General features: G+C 41.1%; 1 protein-coding gene across 2 annotated transcripts in view; it reads left to right on the top strand.

Moving 5' to 3' along the window:
• adamts14 (ADAM metallopeptidase with thrombospondin type 1 motif, 14) overlaps positions 1-16,828 on the top strand; it is a 238,764-nt gene that overhangs the window by 215,957 nt on the left and 5,979 nt on the right. For both annotated transcript variants that reach the window (XM_084323888.1, XM_084323887.1), the window contains exons 18-20: positions 1,153-1,285; positions 2,527-2,734; positions 5,014-5,143. In XM_084323888.1, coding sequence (XP_084180014.1) covers positions 1,153-1,285; positions 2,527-2,734; positions 5,014-5,143 — 471 coding nt within the window. The remainder of the gene's footprint in view (positions 1-1,152; positions 1,286-2,526; positions 2,735-5,013; positions 5,144-16,828) is intronic.

Raw genomic sequence — 16,828 nt, 5'->3', positions numbered from 1 at the left:
TGACATGATTAGTTAATTAATCAAACCAGTGTTTTCATCCTGTCTTCCTGTACAACCATGATTATGCTTTGCAAATCTTCCTCCATGCCCTGATTGCGTTCCATATAGTGGTAAGGGCTATTTTTTACTTAACCCCAGCTCCATGTTATATGTACAGTTAAGTAAGTCGTTGAGGAAAGACAGACACACATACACAATCTAAAACACAATTGCAGACTAGGAACATAAGACACACAGAACAAATTGGCGCTCACAGTACGTCCGCCCAACACACACACAACATACATACAACATACATACATTGGCTCTCCTGGGTGTGAGATTTAAACTATTGTCTTAGAACAACCAAAAGGGATTCTTCCACAGTAGTCTGCATTACTTTTCCAGACCATGACCACAGCTGGGTCGGAGATGATGCAGAAACAAAACTGGACAATCTGCCTGCTTCCTGGCTCAAGTCACTGGTGTGGCAACAGTTTGCCTTCAACATATAAGACTAACTTATATAAACAACGAGACTGTCCATCACCAATATCCTCTTTTTTGTCCAGCACAAAGGAAGCCTTTCCAAACAGAAATAACTTAACGGTCACCATTAAACAAGGCTTCTCAGCTTCTCAGCCTCTCCTTGCGTCATCAAAACATTTTATGAACATTTCCAATTTCCCGGTCGAGCAGGGAGACAGGAGGAAAACACTGGTTTGATTAATGAACTAATCATGTCAGTTTCCTTCCACAGTGACAAATAATGAATACGGTATACAGAGATAATGATGATATTAAATAATAACCTAGCCATATTGAATGAAGACAGCAAACCGACATTAAACTGGATAGCTGATGAGGCACAGCTGGGTGCGAAACACAAGTCTCATCAGCAAGCCCCCCTGAACAGACACTGGACTCACGCAGCATGATCTGATGCCCAGAGTGCACTCCGACAACGCTTTCCCCAAATTAACACCTGAAGCTGCCCTCCCCCCTGTTGTTTTTCCCATGTTGGGAAATGTGGGGCGGGAGCTAAAAAAAAATAGGATGGATGTGTGTGTGGGTGAGTGTGCTTGTGTGAAAGTGTGTTTGTGTGTGTGTGGGTGAGTGTGTCTGTGTGTGTGCGCATCTTTAAGTTTCATTCCCCATTATTCCACCCCTCAGGTATACAGTACACAAAATATGGGTGTCGGAGGAGGAGCGATAGCCGTTTGGTGCACCGCAACTTCTGTGAAACCAGCAAAAAGCCCAAGCCAATCCGGAAACGCTGCAACATCAACGAGTGCAGCCAGTCTACGTGAGTGAGCCGTGCACAGAGAAATTCATCTGCCCATACATTGTATGTACTGTAGCACCTGTAATAGACCTCCCATCTCAAGCCCCGCCCTCCTTTCTTGATCCTCCAATCACTGTGCTATCAAGTTGCCATGAGAGGGAGGTTTGCCGTGAGTGGGAGGTTCGAGGGGTCAAAGAGGGTATCAAACAGGAGGGAAGACTGTCAAGTTTTAAACTGTGGATATCAAACAGAGAAGGTAAAGACTTTGAACTGTTGAACAGTAATCGAGACATTTTTATTGCACTGTAAAACAATTATTTCATCTATTCTATTCTACAATTTTATTGCACTGCACTATTGCACTATTTTACTCTATTTTCTATTGTCTATTTTATCTTACTCTTTTTATTATTGTCTATTTAAAACTCAATCAAACCATAAACAAGGTGGCCTGTTGGGATGTTAGATCCTAATGTGAGTAACTGTGTCTTTTTTCTGTTGTGAAGCACTTTGAGCTGCAATTTCTGTATGAAAGGTGCTATACAAATACAGTTTATTATTATTATTAACAGTTGTGATTAGAGGATCAATAAGTTGCGTTTGGAGGATCAAGAAAGGACGGCGGGGCTTGAGATAGGAAGAATCATATAACTCTGTTTTGAGTTTTTCAGGTAAACAGTGTTTTCAAACCTAATTATCTTATCATATCAGAGTAATTTTCACTTTTCGCCATTACCAGATTGTCCCCGTTTTTAAAGGAACACGCCAACATTATAGCAAATGCGCTTACCGTCTTCTCCAGAGTCAGACAAGAAGATAGATACCAACTTCCTCTCTGTGCATTCAGTAGAAAGCTATCCAGTTATATTACAAGCTAGCCTAACTTAGCACAAATGAATGGAAGCGGATTCTTAAAACTCCGGGAGATGTGTTTTCGGCCAACAGTTAGGCTAGCTTATCTGTATCCGCTTCCATTCATTTGTGCTAAGCTAGGCTAGCTCTCTAGTAATAGCGAGAAGTGAAAATTACATTGCTGAGGTGATTTGAACTGACATTACAACTGCAGATAAACGTTGTACAGTTCTTTCTCTGAGGGGCTCAATTGTCACTTTTTTTCCAGGAAGGCCATTATCTGATGACTAAGCTTCTATTTATAGGATAAATTATAATTGAGATAATTGTCAAACACCAAAGTTTTCTTTTAAATTGCAGTGCCCTTTTATGTAAAAGGTCAGCACTATGACTAAGTGTTCTGTTACCAGGTGGGTGGTGGAGGAGTGGAGTCCATGCAGCAAGACGTGTGGGAAGTTGGGCTACCAGTCCAGGGTGGTTCAGTGTATGCAGGCCCTCCAGAACGGCACCAACAGGCCGGTCCACACCAAGTACTGCACAGAGGACCGTCCAGAGATGAGGAGAGCCTGCAACCGCACAGCCTGCCCTGCCCAGTGGAGGACGGGGGCGTGGTCTCAGGTCGGTCTTGGTATAGTTTGACCTCCTGTCACTAAATGTACAATCAACGTCTTCAGAAAAACTAGGTCCAGGACGCGTGAATACTTTCGACAACAAATGTTTGTTTCCGCGTTCAAGTTTTGCGCTCTGATTGGCCAGGTCATGTGACATGTGCGCCAATCGTGGGACAGCATGTTCTGCACCTATTTCCGGGTCTAACAGCCTGCAAACTACCTGCCGTTCTATCGCCATGCTCTAAGACAAACTCTAACCTTAACCAACTTCGAAAGAGCGCCTAAGCTTACCAGTGTAGAAGCTTGCGGTCCCACGATTGGGTGTACATGTCACATGACCAGAAATGACCTGGCCAATCAGAGACGCGGAAACAAACATTTGTTGTCTAAAGTATTCAGGCGTCCAGGACAGATGATGACGAAATGGTCCATGTTTCCTTCACAGCAACGTAGAAGTTCAGCGACCATATAGGACCAGGATTCTGTTTTAGACCAAATCAGTTGAAAATAGACCGCCAGTCTATGTGAATGAAAAATTTAAAAGTGAATAAAAACATTTATTAGGGTACCTTACAGCAGGGCTATTCAACTGGCGGCCCGCGGGGGATGATTCTGACCGGCCCGCCAAAGATTACATGATAATAAAAAAAAATATATAAAATATATTTTTTTTTAATATTTTTTTTTTATTTTTATTTTTTTCACTTTTTTCATGTCAACGTTAACACGCACAATTGAGCCAAAAGTCACTCAATTAATGACAGATTTCATTGATAAATTGAGGGAAAACTTTGCAAGTCGATTTGATGAATTTGACATGTCCAGAGAATTGATGCATTTTGTGAGCAACCCATTTGCCAATGTAGCTGCTATTTCCACAAAAGGACAAGAGTTCCTTGCATCACTTCACATTGATGAAGGTCTCCTGCAACTTGAAATAATTGACATGCAAGCATCATCTGCTCTGAAGCAGGCACTTGAGAATGAATCCACCACAACATTTTGGATAAAGTGTATTCATGTCAAGACATTCCCCAAAATAAAAACGCTGGCAATATCTGTGCTAACAATGTTTGGCTCAACATACAACTGTGAATCCAGTTTCTCTCACATGAATGCCATTAAAACAAGCAACCGTGCCTCCTTGACAAATGAGCATTTGCATCACTGTTTGCGGGTAGCCCTCACTTCCTATGAACCCTCTTTCTCTGCCATTTCCCAGTCAAATAAGTGCAATCGCTCTCATTAGATGTGTGTATGTAGGCTAGGCCTGTCTGCCCCCCACCCCCCCTGATGTTTGAGAGTTAAGAGTGGACAATAAGTGCTAATAAGATGCTGTGATTTGCTGTTGTTGCACAGACATGAAGCACTTTTTCATAAGCTCAGCTGCACTATAAATGTGTTTTTTTGTTCAAGTGTTGATGTTAGAATGTTCAGATGCACATCATGCACTTGTTTGTTTTTTATTTTATTTTTATATTGAAATGTTGAAGAGGAGATGTTGCAGTTGTTGCACAGTCATAAATGAAGCACTTTCTGCAGGAGATGTTGCAGATGTGGCACATAAATGAAGCACTTTATTTGAAAAGTATACTACTTTTGCAATGTAGTTAAATAAAAGTTGTGAAAATGTGGTTGCGTGTTGTGTCAAGTGTACATATATTCATAGCACGGGGAGGCGCCATGGCAGTCCGGCCCCTGGCCCCTTGGGTTTCTGACAATGTGGCCCCCTGAACAATTTAGTTGAATAGCCCTGCCTTACAGGCTTAGAGTCCCACAATGCATAGAAGACACAGAAATTGGGCTTGGAACACACTTCCAGTACTTATTAGGGGTAGTACAACCTACCGCTCCTTCGTACACACTCTTAAAACCTGTCTCAAAAGCAACCAGATGTGTTATCATACATGCCTGTTTTGTTTGTCCTCATCTGTCTGGTTTGTTTATCTGTGTTTGTCCGGTTGATGTCTCTTCGCTTACAGTATGTCTTGTTGTCTGTAATTATGTCTTGCCTACTAATGCTCATGTCTTGTTGTGCATAACTGTATCATGTCGGTTAATGCTTATGTCTTGTTGTCTGTATTTATGTCTTATCTCCTTATGCTCATGTCTTGTTGTGCATAACTGTGTTTTGCCTGCTAAAACGTACATCTTGTTGTCTATAACTGTGTCTTGTCTGCTAATTGCTGACTGCTGTGTGCGTGTACGTATGTCTGCCTGTGCATGTGTGTGTTTGTATGTATGTATTTATTTTGTGTGTGTATGTGTGTGTGTGTGTGTCCTCAGTGCTCGGTAAGCTGTGGTGAGGGGATTCAGCAGAGACAGGTGGTCTGCAGGGCCACTGACAACACCATCAGTCAGTGTGAGGGGGAGAAGCCGGAGACTGTCCTCATCTGCAAACTGAGCCCATGTCCAGGTAAACGTCTTGAAAAAAATATTATAAGCCCTTTTATAAGACATTTTGACTTGTCATAGATGGGTAAACAAAGCCATTTCTGGGTAAATAATGGTAATACAGTGCCCTCAAAACTTCTTGGCACCTACCCTAGGTAGATGTGAACAAAACAGGCTGTGAAAAAATTCCATTGTTGTTTATCAGCTCGATCTTGCACTCAAAATACAAGAGGAATTGTATTGAATATATTAACTCATTGGGCGCCAAAAACGAACAATCTCGTGTTTCGTCGCCAACGCTTGAGCGCCAAAAACGAGATATCTCGTTTATTTTTCCTTTGACCCCCGTTCTAAACACTAGCTTGGAGCTGCCTGGGTCTCCCTGGCACAGCTGCCTAAGTTGGAATTGCAATGACGATCGAATCCCGCCAGGTGGCATTATCGTCTACCTTTTGAACTGGGAATATCAGTTGTCTTCCAGTACTGACTTACCTCCGGCTGCTTCCGCCTCGGAGTGGATCAGGACATCGGTGGAAGATTTTGTGCCTCAGAAATATTCTTTCCCGTATGGTAGCCATGCCCAATATACACGAGTAATTGCGATCACCATGGGATCGACTGGGATTTATTCATTTTGGAGTACCTTTTTTACCTAAAACAAGCTTCTGTACCGATCACAATGTCGTATTTTACCGGACCTAAAACATGCTTTTGGTAACGATCACAGTTTCGAGTTAAAACGACCCCCCCCCTTGATGATTTTGTGAAGACACATATGTATATGTATATGGTCTATACCTTTGATTTGGAAGTATTTGGAGTTTCAGGCGAGCAACCCAAACGATTTGGGCATAATGCATATAAGGCGTCATATCTTGCGATCTATGAAAAAATACTGGATTATTTTGGAAAGGGGCAATGTTTAGCATGGAGTAGCGCACAAACTACAGTATGTAGAAATGAACTGGTTAGTCAGTATTGGACTATGAACAATTCCTGTCAAATGAGCCATACTATTGTCTCCATAGCTATAATACAGAACACACGATGGGTCCACAAACATCGCTAAAATGGTCAATAACGCTGGCGCCATTGAGTAGAGATGGGAAAACAGCCTGGCGGTCAATGAGTTAAAGGTGCTATAGATCATGTTTTTATGTAAAGTATACATTTTTCTTTAAATAATACATCCACAGAGCTTTTAGAAAGGTGCGGAATAAAAGTATTGCTTGTGCCCAAAAAATATTAATGCATTTTTCATTTAAAACATTTGTGCAGGTCCAAAATGAATGTTGTTCCATAATATCCCCTCCCTACTTCCAATTTCCCCACATGGGATGCACCTGATTACAGATAAAGCCCTGAAGAATCAAGCATCTACTGCTACTCTACCACTACTCCACCACTCCACTCCAAACAGATTTTGTGACTCCTATTGTTCTGGACCGGGCCAGATTTCACACCTCCACTGCCTCCCACAGGCTGGGGAGATTTTCATCTTACATTTTTATTCGTCCCAAATGTCCCAGCCCCATCCGATTTCTTCGGTTTTTTCACTGTTTATTTATCATGCATTGCAACACTAATATATGGTCAGTACCCCAAGTCAGACTGCCCATATACAAATTATCTTGGGGGTCTGAGGGCAGTAGCCCCCTCCCTGGGGAAGCACTTAAGTTAAGTACCCTCCATTTGTTTACGGCCACCAGCCCCCGAAAATTGACACCTGAGTGCTAGTTCTAAAGTGACAGAGGAGTGGCAGAAGGTACCTGAATCTGAAGGGCTTCATCTGTAGATCAAATTTAATGACATGCTGGTGCTCTAGTAGTCTAGTCCAGGGGTTCCCAAAGTTGGGGTCGCGACCCACAGGAGGGTCGCGAGCCGCCGCGGAGGGGTCGCCAGATCATACAATTTTTTTTTTTTTTTTTTGGCAGTCAGGCCACTGAACTTAGAAGCAGGCCAGGACAGTGTTTCTAGTTGCAGCAGCGCAATAGTTAGATAACCTAGGTGGGGAACAACCAGGAGATCGCTGCAACTCACACAAGTTGGAGAACTATCTCTCTCTCTCTCTCTTGCTCTCACACACACACACAAAAGGAGCCGCATGTGATTGGTGGAGGCGGGACCCTTACAAAAAACTGTTGTTGCTAATCATTGACACATGTAATAATCCCCCCCAGAAACATCTACTTTGCATTTAATATATTGCAAATATATGCCATCACACACACTGGCATTTAAAGGGTTAGAATTATACAATTAATATGTGGTGTTATGATCAGGGCTGAAGTTGAATAAAAGATTGTATTATTTTCAATCTGACATTACAAAAAAACTGAAAATCCATCAAAATCAGTGATGTTGCTAATCATACATATGCTAGCCTGTTTTTTAACAATAATTTGTGATGCCATCACAAACACTGGCATTTAAAGGGTACAAATAAAAAAAATGCCTGCACCAGAATGCAGGAAATGAAGTCTTTGTAACAAGAAATGTCCTGGTGGGGGACCCCCAGACCCCCTGCTTAAAAACTGGCCTGACTGGGGCTATATTTTGCACTATATTTCCTGGCCTGAATGATTTCCCCAGTCCGGCCCTGGTTAAAAGCCTCCAATGCTTATTAGTGTGTGTGCGTTTGAACGTGTGCATGTTTCAACCATACATTTCCATTTATAATTTTTATTTTTTTACCTCCTATAATAGTGGGGGTCGTGGCTCTCTGACCACGTTATTTTTGGGTCGCGGCCTGAAAAGTTTGGGAACCCCTGGACTAGACCAGTTTTCAGGCCGCGACCCCCGAAATAACGGTGTCAGAGAGCCGCGACCCCCACTATTATAGGAGGTAAAAAAAAATCTTTTAAATATTATAATAATTTTTTCATCATTTTTTCAATAATTTTTTTTATATATATAAATGGAAATGTATGGTTGAAACATGCAAAAGTTCAAACGCACACACACTAATAAGCATTGGAGGCTTTTAACCAGGGCCGGACTGGGGAAATCATTCAGGCCAGGAAATATAGTGCAAAATATAGCCACAGTCAGGCCACTTTTTAAGCAGGGGGTCTGGGGGTCCCCCACCAGGAAATTCTTTGTTACAAAGACTTCATTTCCTGCATTCTGGTGCAGGATTTTTTTTATTTGTACCCTTTAAATGCCAGTGTTTGTGATGGCATCACAAATTATTGTTAAAAAACAGGTTAGCATATGTATGATTAGCAACAACACTGATTTTGATTTTCTGTTTTTTTGTAATGTCAGATTGAAAAAAATACAATCTTTTATTCAACTTCAGCCCTGATCCTAACACCACATATTCATTTTATAATGCTAACCCTTTAAATGCCATTGTGTGTGATGGCATATATTTGTAATATATCAAATGCAAAGTGGGGGGGGGGGGTTATTACAGGCTAGCATGTGTCAATGATTAGCAACAACACAGATTTTTTGTTTTTTGTAAGGGTCCACCAATCACATGTGGCACATGTGCACATTGGCACATTGGCTCCACCAATCACATGCGGCTCCCTTTGTGTGTGTGTGAGAGAGAGAGAGAGAGAGAGAGAGAGAGAGAGAGAGAGAGAGAGAGAGAGAGAGAGAGAGAGAGAGAGAGAGAGAGAGAGAGAGAGAGAGATAGTTCTCCAACTTGTGTGAGTTGCAGTGATCTCCTGGTTGTTCCCCACCTAGGTTATCTAACTATTGTGCTGCTGCAACTAGAAACACTGGCCTGGCCTGCTTCTAAGTGGCCTGACTGCATAAAAAAAGAAGAAAAAAAAAGATTTTGGAAATGTTTTTTTTTTATCATCTGGCGATTTATTTATTTATTTATTCTCATGCATGTTAGCACGAGTCTTTGGGAACTTTTGATATTATTTTGTCTTTACTGCTAACAAAGCACTGAGCCTGGAAAAAAGAACACCCAGAAATCAACAGCGTGAATCATAACTCAGTATAGAATTAATTAACTTAAAAACAAGAGACTTAGACAGTAGCAGCGGTTAGCATCACGCTCAGACCAAAATCGGGGCACAGTTTTGCATGTAGACCTTTTGAGAAGAATTCCTTTGCTAAGGAACAGCTTTGGCCCCATTTTCATTTGATTGTCAAGGTTAGGTGAACAATTCAGTCAGGAACACTTTTGTCATGATGATTAGACTGTTGGCAACAAATGGTTTTACAGTATCTGGACGCTCTCAGCACAAATTCATGCAAGCCTGCAACATAGCGCAAATCTCCACCAAGGATGGTATGGTACATGGACTGCATTTGTATAGCACTATACAAATGATGCATCACATTCACTCATCCACGCTTGCCCATGTTTGCCCAACACTTTGAGTGCCAGCGACGTGTTATGTCGTCTTATCATGCCCCCCGTTGAGTACTGACGACGCAAATTGTCGCTTTTTTTTTAATCTGAATTCATATTTCATCAACCGAGTCTCCCGTTGGTACAGCAGCCCCTCTAGGAGCTCAGATGGGAAAATACCACCCCCTATCGTCTATCCCTGTGTAACTGCAGGCCATTCGATTAGACTGGTGGATCTGTGTGGGGGGAGCCAACTGGCTCCATTATGCTGGCGAGGGATCTGATGATGAGGGAAGTGATCTCGAGTTAGAAAGCAGCGTGGAATATATATTTACAGCAGCCAATAATCAATCAATAAACGCGATCGATATTTGGAATGGCAATCAGGAATTGGAATAATCTTTTTGGAGAACATCTGATCTAAGGTAAGGAGTCTATGTTACCAGTTTTAGGATAATCAGAGCTGTATTCACTGAGATAACAGCGTGTCCCATATGTGTATATGTGTGTGTGTGTGTGTGTGATGTTGAGGAAATGAGAGAATAGATTTTTTAGCCCGCTTCTCTAGCGTGCATAAGTACACATATACTATCGATAATCTAGCGTTTATTTGAAAACGATTCATAAATAGGCCGACAAATGACAACGTGTCTAGTGTATTCGAGAATATTCCAATAAATGCCGTTTATGAGGGAATCTTTCTATTTTCCGGACATTTTCGAGAGAACGATAGCTTTTCGAAATGCTATAAAAAGGATATGAACCGATTAAAAAACAATCCGTTTCGACAATGTTGACTGCAAACAAGTCATTGATAAGCGACGGGCAGATTAGACACATAGCCATAATTTAAAACATAGATTACCGGTATGCGTTTTTAGCGCTAACATTGAAGTGGGTGGCTGCATTCAAGGGGGTAAAAAGGAAAACACGGCCGGCATTGAAAGTGTTAATGGTATAAAGTTCTACTGGAATGACAGCCTGCTGCTGTGATTGTTTTCAGAAATTGAAACGTCACAGCTTCACAAGGGTCGAATGGGAAATTCGTTTTCAGAACTAGCAACTAGAACTGTTGTGTTCACGAGAAATACCTGATGGAACGGCCTTTTAGAGCCAGACACTTAGCCTTGGCTTTCATTATGTCTTTTCAGGCGTGAAATACCTTATTTGTACCTTTACTCCCAGACATTTAAGCAAGGTTACACAACTTCAACAGTAATGTTTAGGGTTTCATATTTTATCTCCATCAGGGCGGAAATGGTAAATGGTATCCAAAAGCACTTTACAATTTGTTCCTCACATTCACCCATTCACTCACACATTCACACAGCGACGGCAGAGGCAACCATGCAAGGTGCCAACCTGCTCATCGGGAGTAATTAGGGGTTAATTAATGTCACAAACATGAGCAAAATATTGCCACCAGTAGTGCTGAATGAGAAAAAGAGAAAGATGTAAAATGTTTTTATGATTATTAAACTAGAAAGGTGCGCTCAGTGGTGTGCAAATCTCTGCCAGGCAGCACAATATATCTTCTATGATGAATATCTGTTAGATTGTGACTGTATTCTCAAGGTGTTTCTCTTGTTCTTTATGGTAGTGGCCTATTTTGGTTTGCATTATAATTTAATTGGCAAATGCCTGCCTTAAGAATGACCTGCCTGCCATCAGAAATGCTTGCTGAGGCCACAATGAGACACAATCAGGCATTTCAGTGAGTTAACTAAATAGTACAACAAAAGGACAACGTTCATGGTTAAATGAACAGATCCATGTTCCCCACATACTCTTTTGCAACTGTTTATGTTTGTCCTCCACACACACACACACATACACACACACATGCACACACATACACAACAGTGTTTGTGTTATGATTGATTATATATGGTTGTGTGTGTGTCAGTCTGTGTGTGTGTGTGTGTATGTCTGCAGCCCGACTGCTAACTAGAACCAAAAGGAGAGAGCACATTAGTCCAGTCTTAGCTGCTTTACACTGGCTTCCTGTAACATTTAGAATTGACTTTAAGGTCCTTCTCCTTACATACAAAGCTCTAAATGGACAGGGACCTAGCTACATCGCCAACACTCTAATAAATTACACACCAGCAAGAACACTGCGATCATCAGCTGCTGGACTACTAGAGGCTCCCAGAAGCAGTCAAAAGAGGATCGGTAATGCAGCCTTTATCAACTATGCCCCAAAACTATGGAACAAACTACCCCAAAACATGAGAGAAGCCAACTCGCTAGACATCTTTAAAAGACAGCTTAAAACCTATCTCTTTGCTCAGGCATTTCACTGATAGATATCTGCTACCACCTAGTGGCAAGAGGAAACATCAGGGATATCCTGACACAACTTGTATTTACCTGCACTATTCTTACCCTGCCTACTCTTATACACTGCCTATCAAATTCATGTGTCGGTTATTGCACTTTTTACTTCTTACCGACCGATGACTTTTTTTTATTTTTTTTTTACCAGTGGGCAATGGCCACTAGATACATTTTTTGGTACACATCAGGTAACAGAGTGAGCAGACGTTGGGGAGGAAAGAGGGGGGGAAGGAGAGAAAGAGGGAAGGGGAAGGGGTGGGGGTGACAAAAAGAGAGGAGAGAAGAAGAAAACATAAAAGATAAAATAAAAGACAAACAAAAATAAGATTCAATAATAAAAACAAGGACAAAATCAAATTTAAATTAAGATAAAAAGAAAAAAAAAGAAAAAGGGGGGGGGGACATCACATAGGGTCAGACATAAGACAGAACATAAAACAATAATACAATATATCAGACAGGCTAGCGGTTGTTCCTGGGGAGGATCCTTTACATTAGATCGTTATTACTTTTAGCAGAAGTCAGATCGTGTGTGTTTGACATATTCTGTCCATTTCGACCAGATCCGGTAGAACTTCTCCTGCTGAATTTGTATTGAAAATGACATCTTTTCCATTATGTAGATGTCATGAGTTACGTCTATCCAATCTTCTACTGTAGGTGCCTCTGGTTTTAACCATCTTCTTGTGATAGCTTTCTTGCTTGCTATCAGAAGTATCATTATCAATTTTTTGTCGTTGAAGTCCCATTTTTCAAAGGGAATATTTCCTAGGTATAGGGTGTCAAATTTGAAGGGGATGTCAATCTCAAAAATTGCTTCTAGGTTCTTGTGTATCTCTTGCCAGTATGGTACCAGGGTTTGGCATTCCCAGAATATATGTGAATGATTGGCTTCGTTTAGCCCACAGGATCGCCAGCATTTTTCATGTTTTTCTGATGTTTTTTTTGCCATGGGGTGATAAAAAACCTTACTAGGTTCTTCCAGCCAAATTCCCTCCAGTTGTTTGAGCCTGTTGTTTCCCATTGTTGTGTACATAATCTGTCCCATACCTCTCCTGAGATTGACATATTGCGTTCTTTTTCCCATTTCTCCTTTATGTACATTGTGTTAGTTGATTTTGATTTGGCCTGGCAGAGTCCTCCGTATATTCTGGAGACGATCCTATTACATTTTGATGATTTGACTGCTGATGTAAACACTTCCATGATTTCTTGTTCTCCCTTTCCTATTTCTCCCACTAAATTTTGATTGAAGTAATGTCGTACCTGCAGGTATCTAAAGAAATCTTTTTGCTCCAGTCCGTGTCTTCTCTGTAGTGATTCGAAGCTCTGAAACACCCCTTTGTGGACAAAAGTAGAATAATTTGTTAGGCCTTTATCTGTCCATACTTTGAATCTGCCATCTGATTTATTTGGGGGGAAATTGGAATCGAATGCACACCATCTCAACATTCTGAGCGGACCCTTCACTCCACTCAGCTTGATCGTGTCCTGCCAGATTCTCAGTGCTACATTAATCCAGGGGTTGTTTTTTTCTTTCATGTTGTCTATTAATTTGTTATCTGCCACTATTGCTGCTAGTGGGACCCCGTCTGTCATTTCGCTTTCAATTTCCTTCCATCTTGCTGAGTACGATGGGGCGCACCAGCAAACTATTGGCCTCAGTTGGGCTGCATAGAAGTAGTCCCGTAAGCAGGGTAGGTTTATTCTCCCTTTTTCTTTTCTTGTCTGTAGCGTTTTGTATCTGATTCTGGGTTTTTTCCCCTGCCAGAGGAATCTTGATATTAGTCTATCCCATTCCATGAATTGCTTTGTGGGTATCTCCACTGGGAGTGTCTGGAACAGGTATAGCAGTCTTGGTAAAATGTTCATCTTTATTGAGTCCACCCTGGAGGTTAAACTTAGGAAGGGGATGAGGCTCCATCTTAATATGTCTGACTTTAGTTTTTCATTTAGAGGGCCGTAGTTGAGATAAAATATTTTTGAGATATCCCTTGGCAGGTTCACACCCAGGTATTTTAGTGAGTCTACATCCCATTTCAGATTGTATTTCCCTCTAATATGGTTGGGAGGGTTGTAGTTGAACGTCAGAATTTGAGTCTTCAGGATATTTAATTTATAACCTGAAAGCGTCCCATATACTTCTAGTACGTTCATTAGTTTTGGTATTGTCTGTGTGGGTTGCGTTAGGTACACCATGACATCATCTGCAAAAAGGCTTAGTTTATGTTCTCCGTCTGCCATGCCCACTCCTTTTATGTCAACATTTTGTCGTATCCATTGGCTCAATGGTTCTATAAAAAGCGCGAACAGTCCTGGAGAAGCCGGACAACCCTGTCTAGTCCCGCGTTCTAGGGTGAAGGATTCAGATAGGTCCCCATTAATTTTGATCCTTGCAGTTGGTTTGTCATATAGGGCTTGAAAGGTTGCTATTATGGACTCATGAAAGCCAAATTTCTCTAATACCTTATATAAGAAGGACCACCTTACCGAGTCAAATGCTTTCTCTGCATCTAAACTTATTAGGGCTGCCTCTATTCCCGTTTGGTTGATGTGTCTAATAATATGTAATGATCTTCTGATGTTGTCTTGTGTCAGCCTCTGTCTAATGAATCCTGTCTGGTCCAGGTGTATAAGGTTGGGTAGGATCTTATCTATTCTTTGTGATATAATAGATGTAAACAGTTTATATTCCAAGTTGAATACACTTACAGGGCGGTAGCTGCCACATTCCAGTTTGTCCTTCCCTTCCTTCGGGATGACTGAGATTATTGCTTCTCTCCAGGAGGGGGGGGATTTCTTTTTTTTCTAGTACCCAATTGAATGCCTTCAACCGATGACTATTTTAAACTGAATCATTTTAAACTAGTTTTATTATTTGCTAGATCCAAATGTGAAACACTGTGATTAATTGTATTACTGAATAGAGAGCCTATTAGGATGCTAAATCCTAATGTGAAACACCGTGATTTACCATACCTTGCTATGCTCGCTCATGCCTGTATTTCTTATGTCCGTTCTATTTAATAATTTTTGGACTATTTTTAAACTGAATCATTTTAAACTATTTTTAGTTTTTTTATTTGTGTTACTGAAAACTGTAAGCGGAGAGCCTATTGGGATGATAGATCCTAATGTGAAACACTGTGATTTGCCATACCTTGCTACCTGTCTATCTTTTTTATGCCCGTTTATGCCTGTATTTCTTACTGTTGTGAAGCACTTTGAACTGCAACCTCTGTATGAAAAGTGCTATACAAATAAAGTTATTATTATTATTATTATTATTATGTCAGGGTTCGTACAAGGTCCTTGAAGTGCTTAAATTAAAGTGCTTGATTTTTGACAAAAAAAAGTCTAGGCCTGGAATTCCTTGAAAACAACCCATTTTTTAACAAGGTGCTTAAAAAGTCCTTGAAATTCAAATCAACCATTCACATTGAAAGTTTTGTTCATCCATGATAAAATTGTTCTGAATCGATAAATAGAATTTATCTAAAGTGTAACTAATTGTCGGAAATCTCCCTTTTTCTCCCTCTCTCTCTCCCTCTCTCACTTTCTCTGAACTGCATATGAAAGACAAACTGATGCCACGCAGGCACCCACTCACCCACCCACGCAGATACACACACACATTTGAAATTTTTATTTATGTCCACATAAACAGAAGTACAAGGAAGCCTCATACAAAGGACATAAACAATGCGAGTGCAATCAGAAAATTATGAAGAACAGTCAGGTACAGGTCTTTCTTTCTTTCTTTCTTTCTTTCTTTCTTTCTTTCTTTCTTTCTTTCTTTCTTTCTTTCTTTCTTTCTTTCTTTCTTTCTTTCTTTCTTTCTTTCTTTCTTTCTCTCTCTCTCTCTCTCTCTCTCTCTCTCTCTCTCTCTCTCTCTCTCTAAAATACACTATACTGTAAACACAGTAAAATCATGGTAATTGTGCATATGTTGGGTATTGTATGGATAATATGTAGTGGCCGCTTGTCGCTAGGCTAGGCCTCCTGCTGGGTCCATTCACTGGAATAACAAAGGAATGACTGGGCCTTTGCTCCAGGTGTGAAATGGTTCTAGTGACAATGATCACATTGAATTCTGGGAGTGTAGTTCTCTCATCAGATAGCTGAACTTGGATCAAGTTCAAGTCCTATCCTGAAAAGTAGTTAGGATTTTACCAGAATGTTTGATAGGACATTGATTGAAAACTATCGTGTCAAATTTGACAATTGATGGCTTATTTTGAAGGTATGAATCTGTAATTTTACATTATGTAACAAAAAAAAAGGGAAAATTCTGAGAAGGTGGAGCTAGTTACTTTAGACCTTGAAGGGTTTTAAGGTCTAAAGTAACTAGCTCCACCTTCTCAGAATTTTCCCTTTTTTTTTGTTACATAATGTAAAATTACAGATTCATACCTTCAAAATAAGCCATCAATTGTCAAATTTGAGACGATAGATTTCAATCAATGTCCTATCAAACATTCTGGTAAAATCCTAATAAGCCATACATTGTTAGGATAGGGGTTGGCGGAGCCCAATTGCAGAACACAGGAGGAGAGAGAATGGAGCGGTTTAGGTTGGTTTTAATTATGACCTCCCAAGCAGACAGTTTTACAAGTTAGGAATGTGCGACAGGTACAAGAATGTTCCTGAGATGAGGAATGGTGCGTTCCATGTGCCGCACGGGGCGTCCGGGTGAGCGGAGTACCGGAGCAGTGGTCCTGGGGCACAGAGAGAACAGGATTAGGACAAGGTAATTCAACAAGGCTTGAGCAGCAAGGCTAGGGTTAGTTGTCGTACCTAGGAAGTAAGGTTAACACTCCGACGAGGGTAGAGCAGGATCCGTGGGTACCATCTCGCTGATGAGGGGATCCCTCTCAGCCGTGTCAATTAGTATACTGGCAGCGTGGGAATCCGGGGATCGGATGCTGCCCATATAAGGGTGTGAGAGGATGAGGGGTGAGGAAGGCTTCCGCCATGATGGTGATGGTGAGGAAAGAGGAGGGGTGAAGAAGGCTCTCGCCGTGATTACAACATACATACCGGTATATC

The sequence above is a fragment of the Notolepis coatsorum genome (genome assembly GCF_963971535.1).
Source record: "Notolepis coatsorum genome assembly, chromosome: 10".
Taxonomy (NCBI): domain Eukaryota; kingdom Metazoa; phylum Chordata; class Actinopteri; order Aulopiformes; family Paralepididae; genus Notolepis; species Notolepis coatsorum.
This window is presented reverse-complemented; position numbering and strand designations above follow the sequence as displayed.